The 18,916-nt window shown below is 36.2% G+C and overlaps 3 protein-coding genes across 3 annotated transcripts; 1 reads left to right on the top strand and 2 right to left on the bottom strand.

Annotated features, from left to right (window-relative positions):
- Positions 1–1,982: 1,982 nt before the first annotated feature.
- LOC112523024 (scarecrow-like protein 23) lies at positions 1,983–3,670 on the bottom strand. Its single transcript, XM_025132448.1, has one exon. It carries the CDS (start codon positions 3,492–3,494, stop codon positions 2,157–2,159), a length of 1,338 nt encoding a protein of 445 aa, XP_024988216.1. The 5' UTR covers positions 3,495–3,670; the 3' UTR covers positions 1,983–2,156.
- Positions 3,671–10,491: 6,821 nt separating this feature from the next.
- Positions 10,492–14,557, top strand: LOC112522435. The gene is made up of 4 exons (XM_025131537.1): positions 10,492–10,591; positions 11,115–11,180; positions 13,167–13,223; positions 13,372–14,557. The coding sequence occupies exons 1-4, from the start codon at positions 10,517–10,519 to the stop codon at positions 14,344–14,346; spliced, it is 1,173 nt and encodes a 390-aa protein (XP_024987305.1). The 5' UTR covers positions 10,492–10,516; the 3' UTR covers positions 14,347–14,557.
- Positions 14,558–15,122: 565 nt separating this feature from the next.
- On the bottom strand, positions 15,123–17,791 carry LOC112523950 (F-box/kelch-repeat protein SKIP11-like). The gene is made up of 2 exons (XM_025133634.1): positions 17,305–17,791; positions 15,123–16,910 (listed from the first exon to the last, which is right to left on the bottom strand). Exon 2 carries the CDS (start codon positions 16,811–16,813, stop codon positions 15,494–15,496), a length of 1,320 nt encoding a protein of 439 aa, XP_024989402.1. The 5' UTR covers positions 16,814–16,910; positions 17,305–17,791; the 3' UTR covers positions 15,123–15,493.
- Between the last annotated feature and the right edge of the window lie 1,125 nt (positions 17,792–18,916).

The raw sequence follows: 18,916 nt of genomic DNA, 5'->3' as shown, positions 1-18,916 counted from the left end.
TTACCCCCTTTGGATAGCCTCATTGCTTCATTTTCAAACTCAAAAGTGAACCAATCTGAAAGGAAAATATTGGAGACACAATGCATATAATACATTGTCCTTTAGCCTTTCTTTCTTTTTACTAAAATGGAAATTTTGTTGCTTTTGTTACTCATTTTGAAAAATTACTGGAATGCCCATCAAGTTTCTAATTTTGCATTTCACCACATCTTTTAATAATTCTCAACTAAAATAATTTTATTAATTTAAATAGAAACTAAATACCCTCTCCTCTTTAACAGAATTATGTCATCATAATTTGCGGTATGCAAAGTTGTGTTGGGGATGGCAAAAAAACCTGAAACCGAGGATGAAAACCGAATTTTTAGGGTCAGGTTGGGAAACTTCATATCGAGGAGGGGACGGGGATCGAAGATATATCCGGAGATTTTGTCGGGGACGGGGGCGGAAATGGTGATCACCGGCCCGGCCCGATATATATAATATATCATTAAAAAAAATTACCAATATTAAGTTTTTTAAAGTGTTTTTATCCACTTTATTTCAACACTCGAAATAAGCCTCACGAAAAAAAAGCTACTTTACTTGTCTAATCGTGATGTTTGTTGGATGATATTTGAACTTCTACTGATTTTATATTGTAATATAAGACAATATTCATAATTGGTTTGATTATGTTTGAGACATTTAGACTTAATGTTTTAAAAAATTGTAATTTACTTACATTTGCGAAAGTTAGCATCGTGTAATTTTTCAGTTCAGTCTTCGTTTAGGTTTCACGTATAACTAACAGTGAACAAGGATTTTTTTTTACCCTTAATGGGTTCCTTAACGGAGATCAAGGAAACCAGGCCCCCAATAGGGATTCTTGACGGGGATTGGAAAGTAACGGGAACGGTTTTGGTTTTCGGTTCCAGGGACGAGGATACCAATAACAGGCCGAACTTGGCCGTTTGCCATTCCTAAACTTCATAATGCTAGATCATGAGTTCTTGCTTAGAGCATCCTCTCTCAATATAGCGCTACTTGCATGGTTTCTTTCAAATATACGATTAACACTGATGGGTCTCCGTCGTTATGTTAAACCCATAACATCTGTGTAAGGTGGGACAGTTTTGAACTGTGATTTGGTCATGTAAGCCTACATGTTTTTTTATTTATTTATAATTTTGGGATTTTTTAAATTACTTTGTATACACCTCAACTGATTCCACGTTCTATTGAAGTTAATAGTTAGGTGGTCCTCAAAGTACTCAAACCATTGAACAATGAGAACCAAACCAAATGCTCGACTATTTGTACCCACGTGACCTAACATGCCTAAATGTTAAGGTGAATTTAGTATGATTTACGAAATTTATACACATGTTTATGCATATGAAAACATGTTTTTGCAATCATGTTTTATATAGCTGAAAAAGGAGAGTTAAGGTGAGAAGCGTAAGAAGAGATTTAGACGTTAATCACCTTTAATCATAAAGCCACCAATGATTCGTGCATGATACGGGGATTGGTCTTGGTGCATCCCATCCTAACATGCATCTAAGAGTGTAGATTTCTTCTTATACTTCTGATTTTAACTTTCATTCTCAACAGAACCCAACCCTTATATGTCATGCATATGTATCTCCATGTTTGTTATGAAAGTGAAAGCACAATACAAATTTCTTAAGGTGAACTTATATGCTTCATCAAGTTGGATCCGTGTTTTAATCCAAAGAAATTGTTTATGTACAACGTTCATAACATGATGTTTTTATGACGTTATACAACGAACATTGTTTTTGTTTCGCAGTATATAACACGTTTCTTGTATTCATCAATCAATACTTCGATAATAACGACATCCATACTATCCGTTCAAATCGTTAAAGAAAAAGATTCCATTACTATATCGGTTAATCTTTGTTTCTATGCCAATTCCAAGACAATTGTTACGAAGTAATTTTTTCCCGGATTTCGTACGTTTTTCGGAAATAATTGACTTAAAAATCAAAGTCTCAAAATTTTATTATAACGTGAGAAGTGAATAATCATCGTTCATCCCCCCAAAAAGAACAATTTAGAAAAAATAAACAAAAAGCATTTTTACAATTTTAGATTTTATTATTGCAAGTTGACTAATCTCCACCGTTGATCAAACTTAATCGTTGACTTTAATCAGCATCCGACGGCTGCCATGCGGAGGCAGTCAGCAAAGACAAATCTTTCCAACCCAATTTCAAACAACCGTTTTCCTCCACTAATGTGTACCCTTTCCATGGAAACATTCCCAACAACAAACTCGCTTGGGCGGCCGGGTTACCCGCTAATGAAACGGGTCTAAACCCGACCCGACTCAGTTCTTCTCCCCATCTCTCAACCTTCACCTCGCCGGTCCTCTTTGGTCCGCCGACGGCGACGATGTTCTTGATCTCACAACCGAACAACTGTTGCTCCACCGTGTGCCGTTCGACGTTTTCGGAGTCCAGGCCGTCGCCTAAGGCGTCGAACAAGGCAGAGTAGTAATGGAGCGCTTCCACGAACCGGCCTAGAAAACTTCCGGCGTGGCTCAGATCTTGTTCGACGATTGTTATCAGTTTGGGTTTTAGTAAGGTTAGTAGTCGTAAAGTTGCAAAGTCGCTGCCGGTGACGTCGTAGAGACAGTGGTGCATCCAGTGGACGACGACCGTTTCGCCGGATCTGATTCCGAGTTGAGTCGTTAGATCTGAAGTGATGTTTCCGATTTTACCTTCGAGAGGAACGAATTCGAAGGGGAGGCCGAGTGAGTTTGCGAAATCGTTGAGACGACGACCGGTGGCTTCTAGAAGTTCGATGGAGGATCCGACGCCGGTGATTCTGAGGGATTTGATTTTGCGAGGTCGTGAAGCGAGGATGTGGAACAATCCAGGCCATTGAAGACCTTGCATTATGTCGAGATCGATGATATGGACGCCATCTTCGCCTTGTAGAGCTTGAAAAATCGCTTGATTCGCTGTGAAATGTGAGAATTTGATGAACGGACTGATCGAATTGTAGGATTGAAGAGCGTTACAGATCTTCTGGCTTTGAGCTAGGGCTAATTTTTTGATTCCGAGAGGCGTATACGTTCCGAGATACGAACTGATAATCCTCGCCTGTAGAGCTTCGGCGAAGTACGCCGCCACACGTTCCGGCGAAGAACCGAAGGGAGAAGACAATTCCGCTATCTCCGGTAAGAGATTATTCGCGTGGTCTAGGTTATCAACCGCTACGCACTCGGCGCATTGTAGCAACAATCCCAAAAGTCTTAAACCAGACGATTCCGCTTCCACAATGATTTCATGATCATCCTGGTTATCAATCCCCTTGTCTTCTACGTTCCGTCGTTTATGGTGGTGATCATCGGCGACTTCGTTGTTTTCTCCGGCGGAGTCGGAGATGGATCGTTTGGAGGCGTTTGCGTTCATGGTAGTGGAATTGGGGTTGTTAACAAGAGTGGTGGTGGTGGAGGGAAGGAGAAGAGAGTGAAGCATGATTGGTGGTGGTGGTGATGGTGGTGGTGGGGCGGAGGGAATATTGGAAAGCGGGGATGGAATTGAGGGAGAAATTGACAAGAAAAGGACGGGAGAAAGGACAAGGAAATACGTCCAGATAAGGGTTGCAGAAGGATGAGGATGGAAGGAGCTGTCTGTGTCAGTCAGAGCATGAGCTCGAAGAAGATCAACAATGGAGGATATTCATAATAATGGAAGGATGAAGACTAAGCGGTGGGGAAAAGGTGGATGGCTTTTTGACCATATTTTCACTTACACCCCTTCATCTTTCGTTCGACCTCAAGTAAGTCCTCTTTTTTTCTTTTTTGATTTTGATACATAAAAAAGTATTGTTTAGGAAAGGGGAGGTATTCAACGATAGAGGAAGAAGCCGTTTACCTAAATGCTTACCCGGTAAGCGTTTACCAATAAGAATCAACACTATAATTTATTTAGATACGTAAGATTTTAGTGCATCAAAGCATATCAAATGCAACAAATTACTAGGTAAGACGTCATCCTCACTTACCGGGTAAGACTCTCCATCCTCCTCATCGCTCTTACCCGGTAAGAATCTTGACCCTTCTCCTATTCATCCGATGAGGAAATTTATGCGTTAAACACTTGCTAAGTAAGTGTTTAGTAAATGACCCCTAAGAGCCAGTTTACTAACGCTAATCCAATATGCTTACCATGTCACCTTACCTTGTCAAATGAACATGACAAACTTTGGTAATTTTACCCGATAAGAGCAATGACAAGGACTAAAGTCTTACCTGATAAGTGAAAGTGACAACTATTACCCCATAAACTTTTTTCGGATAAAAATCTTGCATACGATACCGTTTTAATGTACTAAAATCTTACCCGGTAAGTTAAGTAAAAATGTTGATTATTACCGGTAAGCATTGGGTAAACGATCCCTAAGCATCCAGGAGCGTTCGTGTCTCCACTCTATCTATTGTTTGACACGATGTAAACAAGTTTAGACGTCTTACTATTTTAAGTTGATGTGTGTTGTCCTAAGTTAACAAGAAGTTGGAGTCTACTGCTACTGACATTACATGTGGCATTACAGGTTGTAAATTCGAATTCATTTGCGGTTTTTTAATTTACTGGTGAGAACGATATAAAGTAAGGGAAAACCAAATGGATGTTTGTGAAAAAAATCATTTGTATGTCATTTTTACAATTAAAGAATCAAGTACAATAGACATGTTATTGACGAAAAATACAATTGCTTATACTTTCCACAAGTTATAAAATAGAGGGAAATTGACCAAAATAACCAAATCACTTCCTCCTATAATTTTTAGCCCACTTTTTTTTCTTTTCCAATCAAAATAGCCAAAATTTCACAAAGTGTGTTTTCACAACTTGTAAAATTTATAAACACATGGTGTAAACAATTCGAGCGTACGCTTTTTTCGTGCCAAACATGCTCATATATTTATTAATTATACAACAAAAATATATCTATTATCGAATTCAAGACGATAAACGAGTTTATGGATCGTGAGTTTGAACCCATAAACGAGCATCGAGCTCAAGCTCGATAAATCAAAAAATATTCAAACTCAAGTCTGGTAGTAATTTTTCAAGCCCAACTTGATGAACATACTAATCAACTCGAAAGTCTCATTTACACCCATATATATATATGTGTGTGTGTGTGAGTTATTATGCAACAATTTACATTTGTACAACCAATATTGGCTATTTTGAGATAAATTGAAAAAAATGGGATAGGAAGTGAACGAGGGGGAATCATTTAGCTATATTGGTGAGTTTCCCTAAAAGTGAAGGACTTATATGGTATTTATTGAAAGTAAAAGGGTTTGTAAGCTAAAAAAGGGAATATTAACTCTGTATGTAATTGGTAGTAACGGCGTTAGGTTAGAAGGTCGGTCCGTCTCATGTGGGGTTGTTTATTTGTAGCGTGGGGTGGTGAAAGGGAGTTGTTTAGTCCATTAACGCCGTTTAAATTAATTAACAACAATAAACCATGATTAATTAATTAATAAGTAATTATTAAAATAATAATTTAAATGCCTTTTTGTCTTGATTTGATTACGTCATCTTTGGATTCCTTTTCTTTGTTCCCTCAAAATTCATTAAATCCAGACTTTGTCTTGTTTACCGGCTTTCCGCTTCTTTTTTTCTTTTAATAATCATTATATTTAATGAAATAAAATAATAGAAAAAGAATATGAATGAATTTCCCATCCGCCCATGTTTAACTTAGAAATGAAAATTTAGGCGTGTGAATAAATGGATCCGTTATATTATATAAAATTAAATAGTTTTTTTATTATTATCAATTTTATTAATTATTGTTTAATATTTTTAACTGAACAACCTTTTATTTTCATGTCTCAAAATAAGTATCTACATTATTATTTTAGGGGCTACTTGGCAATTGCTGAATGATTTGGTGCAGAATGATTAAAAGACTCTCATGATATAGTGCAAAATGAAATATAATTGTTTGGTAATTATGTACAATGAAATTAGGGCTCTTAATGGTTAAGGGAGATCCAGGATACAAAATCATTCAGATGGTTTTAGAACCATTAAGAAACATATTTTTTTTTGTCAAACAAGATTCACCTCTTAACGATACAGATGTTGCCTCTTAAATGGAACTATTAAGATGTAAACAAACAACCCCTTAGTTTGTTTTAAAATTAGAGCCTTCAACAGTTATGTTAAAATATATTTTTTTGAACATTTAAGATTTTTTTTTTGATTAACAGGTATGCTAAATGGTGTGTTAAAAAAAAGAAAAAAAAGACAGATAAAGTGGAAATATCTAAATTTGGAGAAATCTTTAAAACTCTATATAAGAGATAAACAATATTTTATTAAATATATTGAATATTTTAGTAGTATAATTAATGTTATAATTTTTGCTAAAATAGAGTAGCAGTTGGAGATGATGTAAGTGTCCACTTGTAAAACTTTTATTTCTCTATAATTAAGGTTAAAATTATCATTTAATTTAATAAAAAGTGTAATAATTATACATTTCTAAGATTGCGTCTTTTTTTCATCATGGATGTTTATTTTGAGATAGAGGGAGTAATTATTTTGTCTCATCGATTCCATATAAATTGATTATCATTTAATCCCCATATAACGAGTCCGCTTATCTCCAACTCGTGAACTTAGCCGTTCAATCCTATTTTCCGTTTCTTCTTCCGTCAGCGTTCTTAAGGCCAAAGAAACGGCGGAAAATGGGGAAAGCTCTCCATTCCTGAAGAGCGCAGTACAACGGAGAGTTGTATGCTGCATTCGGGAAGGATGAATACTGAAAACTTGATGTTTCATTTAATCAAACTTAAAGTAAGTTCGAACATGGATTATTCGATTGTAGGCGCATGAGAATGTTGTTTTAATTTAATGTAAAGGATATACCTCAAATATGATCATTGTTTATTATAAAGTAAGTAATACAAAATACATAGGCATTTGATGTTTTAGCTCAATTGTCCAACCAGTGTGGTGACTTTCCTCAAATATAAGACATATTCTTCTGTTCGATCTTAGACATTCTGCTAGCATCAGTTACTGAGTGAGTCAAAAAATGCCCCCCCCCATATTAGTCTCCTTAAAGACAGGTTCTATGAAGTACTGGTTAGGGTTGTCGTTTATCAACTTTTGACTAAATACAAAACACAAAGATATATCTGAAAAATATTGTACTAAAGTTGCTAATCGTTACTTGTATATGCAAACATACAAATATATAATGAAATAATTGTTATTATTAATGTGTATAAGCTGGAAAACAACGTCAAGTGATTTTTACATGTTTCAGTTCATCCAACAATTAGGTCATCATGAAGCTATTAGTGCAAAATACTTCATTAGTGAAAAGGTAAAAAGATGGCCAATGACACCAGTTTTTAAGTATATGCTATTTATATACAACAAATAAATTCACCCCTTTCTCACATTTAGTAATGATTGAGCCATTAACCTTCATGTTAAGCCAACAACGAGGATACCATGAGGTAAAGGCCTTCTAGAATTATTTCACGTAACAAGATATTTCCGATTCAAAACCATAGAATGTATCCTGTTAACAATTGTCTGGTTTTTTTTATTGCTCTATGTCGAGCATTTAGAGTTATATGCACTTATGGCATATTTATTTGAGATGTTACATGTTTTGAGTGCATGGTCATTCATTTAGGGACATGTAGTTTAGAATGTGATACATTTGATCCATAGGCATATGAGTTGATCTTTGTTGATTTAAAATGTGACGGTTGTCCCCGCATTATGGCCAAGAATATAAACTTGGTCATCGAGGGCCTCATGGTGCGGGCTCTTGAAGTCAATCATTTGCCATCGACCCTATGATATATTTCTGAGTCAATTTTAATAGGATGATTATTCTTGTATTGTAGCTAGAAACAGGCATTGGGTCATCGGGGGCAACTTCGTATGGTCTTATGGGAGTCGAATACTCGTCATTGGCCACATTAATATCTAGTGAATGAGTGTACCTAGGATCATCTGGGGCTTTGAACTATAAATCGCAGTTAATTGATCCCATTGGGACTATTGACCCTCTCGATGAGCTCTATAACATGTAATCGTGGCCAACCTTCATGCTCCGTCACTAACCATGGAAATTGGATCTCCCCCATCGCCGAAAGGTGTTGTTTTGGGCATTAGTTTTATCCATGTTTTTCATGACGTGTTGAGAATGGAGTATATTTCCATTATTTATGATTTGGGGATTGGACCTCATCCACGTTTAGGTGTTTTCAGATAATTATGATTTATTAACATTCTCTGTATTTGAACATTTAATGTTATTCGCTTTTGGGTGAGTATTGGGATTGAGATTCATGGTAAAGGGGTGTTTTGGTAAATGAGTTTTCATAACGAAAATGTTGGATTCTGGAAAGCATGTTTCTTTATACAAAATATATCTCATTCTTAGGAATTGTAATTTAAATAACATCTTTTCAGTTTTACCCTTTTTATATTTAAGATAAGAATTGTTTGAACTGATATGGCGTTAAATATGATCCTTTTTTATTTGTCGGCATGCGCATTAGGTCCTTGTTAGGGAATGGTACTAGCATCACCACGATGAGATGAGTGCTAGATACATGCACGAGAATGATTTAGCTATACGCTGACGTCTTCCGTGTTTGGAGATAGGGGCAGTTTTTTTTTTTTTTGATATCTATCAAACGTACTGATTATTTAATGATATTTGGGACTTTTAGGAATTTTGGTAAATAAACAAGTGTGGAGAACTTTATGATTTATTCCTCCTTGGGAATTATTTGATGTTAGTACACTTTTGGTATTTAGATATTATAAATTATTCGAGAAACACATATGGTTGAGTTGGTTGGTACATTTTGTGAGTCACTGCTCATTTGAAAATGCTTCCTTGAAGTTATGGTGTAATTTGGGATTTTACCCAACGTTTGAATCAATAATAAAAATATGCAAACCTTTTGAGGCATAAGTCGTATAAACAACGAGATAAATTCCGGAAATCAAGTATTGATTTATAAAAATGGGTTCATCCTTTATTTGATGTATTATCGAAAATTCTAAACTAGTCGTTCTTTTCAGACCTGAGTGTGTTACAGAGAGAGAAATGAAAACACCTTTTTACTACAGTCATTCACATGTGATACTATATTCCAAAACATATGATCATGTGACACTAAATCATATATGGAGATGACCTTTAATGCGACCTAGGTTGCAGGGCAAGTTGACTATACGCCACTAGGTCGTTTCATATGTATTATCACATGTGATAAAAGTGTTTTTGATGTGATACTGAATTAGAGACGCAAACGGCCTTTGGCTCGACCTAGGTCCCAGAGGACATCATCTACATACCACAAGGTCTCCCCACGTGTATTATCATATGTGATAAACGTGTTATCATGTTCTCATAAAATGAAGGAAATCTGCTTTGAACCTCCACCTATATATATATATATATATATATATATATATATGTGTGTGTGTGTGTGTGTGTGAAATCAACCCGTCTTTAGATCAAAAGTAGGATGCCTCTTCTAGGGCTCTGTTTAGGCCTTTCTCGTATAAGCAGATAAAAAGAAGTTGAGAAGCATGTTGACTATCCTGTGCTAGGAAGCATCGCTCCTCTTTTCATTCCAAATTCAAGAATATGAACGACACGATTGATTGGTCTGTGCGCTTATCTTATTACTTTTCGTACTCCCATGTTCTTTATTCTATAGAAAAATGTTTCGGGCTCTAACTGTCAGAACGCTTTCCCGCTCACAACGGAGTATATATATAGACATAGGATCATGTGAGATCAACCCGTTTTTGTGAGACCACAAATTAGCAATGAACCTTTACAGGAAAACACTGTGAAGGTTCAGTATTTTTTGTACCTTCCCAATGTTTTGCTATAATTCAATGTAATTTTGTGTGGTCTCACAGGTCTCACGAGAACCCAACCCTATGTATAGGGGAGATTTCAGTTAAAAATCAATTTTGGGTTGTGAATCGGGGATAAAAGAGAGCACGCCACGTTTCTTTCATCTTCACGGGTTATTCATCATGAATAATATATCATTCATGATGAATGTTGTATCATTTATCATGAATGTTGTATGAACGTTCACCTTCGTCGTTCATATTGAATGTAAGAAACATGGACAAGTGTCGCGCTCTCCTTTATCATCCTCTGGTTCATAATCGAAAATCGATTTGGAATTGAACTTTTTTATATATTAAGACCTAAACATAATTTTTTTTCAAAAGTTTTAAGCTAATGCTTCAAAACATACTTGAATATTTTTAACCAACTTGAAATTAGCAATTTACTGATTTACCCTTCAAAGTGAAACATAAACTCCAAAATATTGCTCAGCCCAATGGGCTTTAAAAACGGCCCAAAAAATGGCCCAATGATAGTCTCCGTTTATCCTTCAAGCAAAATAGCAAATTCCATTTCAATCTTGACAATTTTCGTTTTGACACACTGATTTCCGCCTGCATCAATGGCGATTTGCATTAAATCAAGAACAACAACTCTTCTACCGCAGAAGCCTCGAGGTCTCTCATCATTCTTTGCTGTAAGTCTATCGTGATTTGTAGGAAGATTTACTAATCACAAGTTCTTTTTACAAGTATGGCGAATTCTGCGTGGATTCGCCTTACACCTTTTAGATTTTTGGGGATTTGGGGTCCATGAAACCTTCGGTATTCAGTGACCTTTTCGTTTTTAGGTTCTTGTTTTACTGTTGCTATTTGGTTGGTGAATTACTAAATTATTTTGTAGTTTGTTCTTAAACCCTGTAAAATTGCAGCTGTAAGTACTCAATTTAGGGATTTGGAATTAACCTAAAGCAAAGCAGCAATGCGAATACTTGTCCATCTTATTAGAAAGAGACAATATTTTGATGGCTATAATGGCGTGTATTTTTTTGTTCAAACTACAGTTTATGTATCAAATTGACATAGAAATTCATGAATTTGGATAGCTGCTTGATGTATAGCACATGTTCTCCTATTTTTATGATTACTTGAAGCTATATTTTGGTTGATTTATATTGTTCAATTCATTTATGTCATGTAGATATTCTATGTCATCTGCAGGCTATAATAACAGAAGGATTAGGGACCTCTTTCTCAAGATGCTCCATTTCAACAGATCAATCCGTGGTAAGGTTACATTCGAAATATTTATGGGACCATGTATTGATTAGGCTAGATGGATGGTTAAGATTGGTTTGTATTTGAAACTCCCCCTATATATACATATACATAGCTGAATTTTCTTGGAAGGTAACAATTATAATGTGCATCGAAACTAGGATTGAAAAAGCCTTGGGGAATGGAGGCAACGAAGTGAATACCTAAACTAAGAGCATCCTTAAGCAAAACTATAAAGACAACACCCCTTTTGTGTTTTCTTTCTATCAAAGAATCATACCGACGGTTGATTCGCGCGCGATACACTGTGGATCGAAAAAGTTTTAGCCGTTCCAACAAATTTTTTTGAATTGAAAATTTGCTCGAATCGGATYCTTTCAATTTCTATATCGAAGATATACTTACGAAGTTGTTCCAATTTATTGATTGGCATTAACCCTAGATCATTGCCCCAATGCAACTAGACATAGGCGATAATAACAACCATATTAGCCTGAACAAGTTAGGATAGGCTGATGAAACAAAAGCAAACTATAAAACATAAGGTTTGTTTGTTAGCAGCTTAATGGGCTTAATGAGATTCACAACTTATTCAGTCAACTATATATCACTGTTTGGTACTGGCTTAATGATATAGAAAAAGTGTCTTATTCAGTAAGCTTCTAGGGGGAGCTTTACGCAAAAAGCCAAGTTTTTTCCAAACCTGCCATTCCCAATAAAAGAACATGCTCGTTTCATCTATGAACAAACTCTCCCAAACAAAAATCTTTCTATTGTATGCAGACAAATTAATTCACATAGACAACTTTATCCATACAGGACTTAATGGAAAACCAACCAAACATCCCCATATGCTAACCCCTTGCTGTTTTGGGGCATGAGTGACATCCTTCCATGCACTCCTATCCGTGAACATAGTTAAGCAGAATGTGGTTCACTTTAGGCCCCTTTGTCCTCGAATGGCATTACTATTGAGTAATGATAGAAAAACACCAATGAACCAAGCAACCTCATAGAAACTGTTTAGCATGGAGGACATAACCTGATCCCATAGATGAAATGACACCATGTACTAGGAGCAACTTGTAGGCTTTATTTTCTTGTGTTCTAGATGCAAATGAGTCGAGGACGGGTGATCTTTGTGTGATAACTCAAACCTAATTAAAGTGGGAAGCTTTGGAGTTTTGAGATCATAAACTGGTGAGATTTGGGTAAGCTTACATATGTAGACTTGGGTTGATCATCACTGTTTCTTGTAAATTTGTTTCATTAGGAGCTTTCGACCAAACCAGTTACTATTCAAATTGAAAAATTCATGTGGGCTTCATTAAATTTTTTAACAAGATCTTGTATATTCATAGTCCATGTTATAAAGATTGAATCTTCTATCAAAATGTATATTGAAAACTTGTTTAGGTGCGTTTGGTATCTGTATAGAGGATAGAATAGGACAAAATGGATAAAATGACCAATTTACCCCTAATGAATTGTTTATATATTTTATTTAATTATAATGAAATAAATATCTTGTATAACAAAATATATCATTAGAAAGTTTTTGTATTAAAGTGACACCAAAATAAAAGTTTATGTAGTTTCCAATTTTTATTTTATACCTTTTCTATATATATATATATATATATATATATATATTATTAATGTTTAATGAATTGCATAAATTAGTCAAGATATAGAAACCGTATAAAAATAATATTTTGAGGACTATAAAGTGAAAGTTTATATTGATTAAATATAGGTCTGTTCCATCTTGTTCCATGGGATAGGAGTGGAACACGCCTATTCTACTCTGTTGTTCTTGTCTGTTCCATATAAAAGTTCTGCTCAGTGCCCACTATGTTTTACTTTGTTCCTGTCTGTTCCACATAAAAGTCCTGCTAAACATAGAACAATGATCCTTGTTCCGTCTTATCCAGTGTACCAAACACACACTTATGGCCTTAATGTCACTATTAAACTTTTGGTGTTTTTTTCCAGGTGATAGATGCACCCTCCAACATTCTTGATGGGAAACATAAACCAGTCCAAGATCAGGTCTCAATTTTAACTTCTTTCTCCATAGATGTTTGCTAATTGCTATACTCAATTGCCCGTTTCATGGAATATCCTTCGACTCTTGTAATTTTTATTTGATAAATTCTTAACCTCTCTTCTGCTTTCCTTTTCACTCCAAGAGTATCAGGTATCACCAAAGAACTGTCAAGATCTGTTTAGAGCATGGGGATGTAATAACCAACAGACATCACATATATTCGAACGTGTGCCTTCTCTCCACAAAGCCAAACTCGATAAGCTTCAATCCAAACTCAAAATACTTCACGATCTTGGATTCAGCTCTTCTGACCTAGTCAAAATCATTAGCTGCCGACCCCGTTTTCTAAGATGTAAGATCAACCATTACCTCGATGAGCGAGTTCAGTACCTCGAAAACTTGTTTGGTTCGAAACAAACGCTTCAAAAAGCCATTCTCAGAAACCCGTCAATTCTTACGTATGATTTGAAGACAATGATTATACCGACCGTTGACTTATACAAATCTATGGGCATAAACCAGGAGGATTTAACATTAATGCTTCTATCTCGACCTACTATATTACCTAGAACCTCACTGAACGATGAGAAGTTGGAGTACATCAGAAGAACCGGCACATCAAAAGATTCGAAAATGTACAAATATGTGGTCACCATTATGGCTATTTCACGCCTCGAGACCATCCGTGAGAAAGTAGCAAACTTGGAGAAGTTCGGGTTCATGGAAGATGAGGTTTTTCGTCTTATAGGTAGCTCACCCCTCGTGTTGACTTTATCGGTTGACAAAGTTCAAAGGAACATGACTTATGTGGTGGGATGTATGAAACAGCCAGCAAAGGTTGTATTAAGTCACCCTTTTTTGATTTTTAACAATCTCGAGACGGTGATGAAACCCCGTATGATTGTTGCTGCGAAGATAGACGATATGGGTCTTTTTCCACGTATCGAGGGGCCCAAAGTGTTCACGGCTTTGAGGATGACCGAAAGAAGGTTTTTCAAGGCGTTTATCAATTGTCACCCTCTCGAGACTGCAAAGGAGTTGATGGATTGTTATTTGGATGCAAAACATGTCAAACGGTTAGCCGAAGAATCTAAAAGGAGTGTGCATAAAGGATTTCCTTTTTGAACATAGATGTTAGGTCTGCATACATCTGATGCATCAGACCCTCTACTTTTGAGGGGGATCTGCAGTTCTTGTATTTGTAACTCTATAAATTAGCAAACCACCATGGATTTGTGGAGCTAGTTTTACATGGCCATGATTTAAGAATTAGATTGTTCATGGCTCCATTTTATGTAAAGTTATACCATTTAATGACAAAGATTGTTTTAGGTCCATTTTTTTCCTTAGGAAAATCATTGAACCTTCATAGCAAAACACTTTAAAGATACAAAAATAACATTGAATCTTCACAGCAAAAATACCTTAAAAGTGTTTTTGTTGTAAAGGTTTAGTGTGTGTTTGTGCCTTCACAACTGGTCTTACAAGAACCCGACCCGGGTTTGTTATTCAACTCAAAATCTAACAAACCGGTCTTGTAACGTCATAGTTATGGTCTACCAATAACAGACTGCTATTTTATGTTGATACAGACTCGTGGGGTTTGTTAGACTTGAAATCATACGAGGCCAACCTGTTTTCACGTGGCCACAAAAAAACGCTGAACCTTCGCAGCATAACGCTTCGAAGGACATTGAACCTTCACAACGATTCAATGTGTTTTTGTGCCTTCACAACTGGTCTCACGAAAACAGGTTGGAGTCCAACAGGTTGGTGTCATAAGGACTCCAACCGGGTTGTTAACCTCAAAGTCGAGCCTATATCTATACGTTGGAAAAGAATTCAGTTTCTAGATTCTTAACACGACCAAAAACGAAGCATAGTTAGACGGAAGAAAGGAATTACGAAGAGAAACACAATGGGATTAGAACACATTATTAACAGAAACATGAAGAGATAAGTACAAGAACAATAGGAAAAAGCCCTATTCATATGTGAATCTAATACAATTTGTATGTTCTTGCGACTTATTTCTCCTTTGAGCAATGTCAAGATAAATTAAAAACCATATATCAAATTCCTTTTTTTTGGACAAAAATCTAAGTGTTATTAGAAGCCTCTAACCCTGTGACAGATGACAATTTCAAGAAATCTTTATCTCAAATAAAAATCTTTTCTTTTTCAATGAAAAATGATGAGAGAAAAAGAGGAACTTTTGTTGATCAAGAATCATATCATATCCCCCATGAGAACCATCCAACTCCAAAGCTTTTCAGCACCCCATTACTGCACAATTGTAGACAAAGTTACTGGACTGTTTCCTGCCAAGCATGGTCCATCGCGGTGGACCGTCTCTCGGGACCCACGAATTCACTTCGATAAACCCGGCCCCACTGGTTCTGGGCCCGCCAATGACGATAACACGGTCGCCACATCCCCGAAAGGCGATGCCCCATCCGTTCATCGAATCCGCCCTTTCGGGTAATCTCCCTACTGTCTCCCATTCTTTCCTTTCTTTATCGTACTTCCTCACTTCCATATCTGCGCAGTCAGCAGCGTACAGCTCATTATCCACGACCGCAACTAGAGGCGGCGCCTCGGTGGCGGTTGCGGTCGTGGCGTTGGCGGCACCACCTGTTCTCACTGGTGACATATTGGGGATTTCCTTCCATACCCTTGTACTCAAATCATATTCTTCACCACATGTCAACGCCTTCATATCGCTTCCTCCGACCCCTCCGATTACATAAAATTTATTATCCATAAACACCCCAGAACACATTTTCCTCGGTTTAAGCATATTCGGAAGCGTCTCCCAGGCTCCCGTTTCGCTGTTGTAGAGCTCAGCCGAGTTCGTGATCTTCCCATTCGGGTCTGACCCACCGGCTACAATTGCAATCTCTCCAAGACTCGCGGACCCAAATAAGCATCTGGGTGCATTCATTAGCTGCCCAAAAGACCATGAGTTTGTTAACAGACTATACTTATATATCACATGGTCAAGAACTTCTTTGCCTAAAACAAGTAGCTCAGTGCCAACTGCTAAAGATTCTTTATCAGAAAACTGGAAGCATGTGTTTGAAGACATTGTGGGCAGATGCATCCAATGCTGATTAATCGGATCGAAAGCTTCCCATTGGACCAAATGGCAAGAAAAGTAAACCCAATGTTCGATGATGCCATTCTTCCTTCTTAATCTATAAAGTTCTCCGCTCCTAATGAGGTTACGGAAGTTGCGGTTTAGTGATGCTAAAGAACCGTAATCAGATCTTGAGCATCGGAGTAGACAACTGATGGAGTTATCTGGACCAATGGCGTGGATCAGGGAACTCGAATCGGAGTTGTCGCCCGACTGTTCACTCGAGGCTATGGCAAGATCAAGAAACCCTAATCCAAGATCAAGATTTTCGTAGCCGTTAGATTGCTTCAAGATTTTTCTAGCGTGAACAACCTCATCGTCTCCGATTTCTAATGGTCTTTTCTCGTGGTGAGATTCGATCTTTTCGATCCTGCAATTACTCATAAAACCCCAAGAGTTCTCCCTTTTGCAATTAAAGTTCCTGGAAACCACAAAGGATGGCTCTTCCAACATTCCTTCTTGAATCAAACCCAAAAGATGAAAACTTTTGGGAACCCTAATCAAGATTTCTTGAATTCTTCCCCTCAAATCACCAGGAAGAAAGATTCAACTGAAATCCCATACAGAAACACAATTCATATCATATAAACGAAGAATCAAAGTCCTAATGGAATCAAGATCTAGATGAATTAGATTGCTGCTAATCTACAAATGGAGATAACCCGTAATGCAAAACAAAACATAACAAAAATCGAATCTTTTCTACAAAAGATGCAACAACAGTTTGAAATTTGAAAAACCCAGATCTCTAAATCTAATAACTAACATCAACAAACAAATCCATCAATCCAATCAAATAATACTTGCGGAACCCTAAATCTATTGATTGAAATTGAAACATGGAAGCACCCTTTTTCCCCAATTAAAAAATAGAAAGAAAGTGAAAATAGATCTGTTTGATTGGAGATTACACTAATTAAAACAAAAAGGGTATTTTAACTTACCGATTGGATAAGAAGAAATATGCAAGATTTGCCTCCTTCTTTGTATCGAATTATGCCCCCAAATTACCAAAAAGTCCCTCTTTTCTTCTCTACATGAAATTTGTTAGTTCATCAATTCTTTCTTTCTCTATCTCTGCATACAGGTATTTGTGGACATATACATATATATATATATGTATATATATGTGTATATATATATATCTCTCTCTCTATCTGGAAATCTGCAAAGGAAAAGGCTTTTTAGGGTTAAAATTTGTTGGGTAAGAGAACTTATAGGGAATAACAAGGAGGGTTTGATTTTGTTGTTTTTATTGCTTCATTTGTAATATAAAAAAATCTGAACTTGTTTATAGAAAATTATCTCTAATATGAACAGCTGTATATATACATACATATATATATATACACACATAGATATATAGATAGAGAGAGAGAGAGACGAGAGAGAGAGAGATGAAGGGAGGGAGGTCGGAGAAAAAGGAGGACGGCGGTCGGCGGTAGCGAAAAAGGGACCCACAAACAGCTGGTTAATTTCTAACTTTGCGTCGGGTCGCCGCCGTGTTCGACTGTTCTTAAGGGGGGTGGAGGGGATGACCGGTAACTGGCAATAGCCGGTGCTGACACGTGTTTTAGTTATTTTATTTAAAAATCCGCCACCCTTTTATTTAAAAAACCCATTTATTTCTCGAATATTAGTCGGCAACTTTATACTTTAAAGTTCGAGAATTTGTGAAATTTCTTTTTTCAAGGAAAATAATTAAGTTTCTGAATTTTTCACTTGAATGAAAATGTCATTAATTTTATTTATTTTAATAATTTTAATTTCTAAATATTTTTTAATTTGAAAAAACTATTAAACTTTTAAAATTTATTTATATATTTTTTAATTTGAAAAAAAGTTATCTGTAACTGCATAAAAATGTTTTAAAGTTTAAAAAAAAACCATATTAGTTTTATTGTTTGCAAATTTTACGTCATTCACACCGTATGGCAAAGGGAAACATATCAAAAAGACGAAAATCGGTGGCAAATGGAAACGACGGGGATGGACGGGATGGAGAACGAACGACGAGGGGTTCGATGTCGTTTTGGGTGCGAGTTTGAATGACGTCGTCGGACACATCTCCATGCACTGAAGTTACCTGAATGACATGTGATTTCGTCTAAAATCACATGTAATATACGCATTCTTGTGCTCTTTTATTTTGACTATTTTCTCGTTTGAACCTGACTCTAAATAACTAAATATGTTAAGTTGTTTTCATTTTTAAACACGAGGTTTCAAAAGAAAATTTATTATGTGGCAAATTATTAAAATCATACAGACCGTCCAAATATTTAATAAAAATTTCTACATTTTATAACAAACAAAAAAAGAATATAAAAATATTTATAAGTACATTTTATCGATCAATTTTTAAGTGTATAATATTTATATACGGTAAATGCAACAAATAAACTCATACACTCTCCTCACCTTTGGTGAAGTTTGAACATCTGACCTCCTAGGAAGGCAAAGATTACAATACCGTTAGGTCAAAAACCCTTTGGTACCAATCTTTTTTATATACATGAAACTATCTCCAACTTGTTGCTCCAAATATGCGGTTTT

Source organism: Cynara cardunculus (genome assembly GCF_001531365.2).
Source record: "Cynara cardunculus var. scolymus isolate 2C chromosome LG 12, CcrdV1, whole genome shotgun sequence".
NCBI classification, from domain to species: Eukaryota; Viridiplantae; Streptophyta; class Magnoliopsida; order Asterales; family Asteraceae; genus Cynara; species Cynara cardunculus.
The sequence above is the reverse complement of the archived record's forward strand: the minus strand, read 5'-3'. Positions and strand labels throughout refer to the sequence as shown.

What these genes read in the sequence shown, in the direction of transcription:
- LOC112523950 (XM_025133634.1), bottom strand. Translation starts at nt 16,813, where the DNA reads ATGTTGGAAGAGCCATCCTTTGTGGTTTCCAGGAACTTTAATTGCAAA.
- LOC112523024 (XM_025132448.1), bottom strand. Translation starts at nt 3,494, where the DNA reads ATGCTTCACTCTCTTCTCCTTCCCTCCACCACCACCACTCTTGTTAAC.
- LOC112522435 (XM_025131537.1), top strand. Translation starts at nt 10,517, where the DNA reads ATGGCGATTTGCATTAAATCAAGAACAACAACTCTTCTACCGCAGAAG. An exon ending in GTCTCTCATCATTCTTTGCT is followed by an intron (nt 10,592 to 11,114) that starts GTAAGTCTATCG and finishes TGTCATCTGCAG; the next exon opens with GCTATAATAACAGAAGGATT. An exon ending in TTTCAACAGATCAATCCGTG is followed by an intron (nt 11,181 to 13,166) that starts GTAAGGTTACAT and finishes GTTTTTTTCCAG; the next exon opens with GTGATAGATGCACCCTCCAA.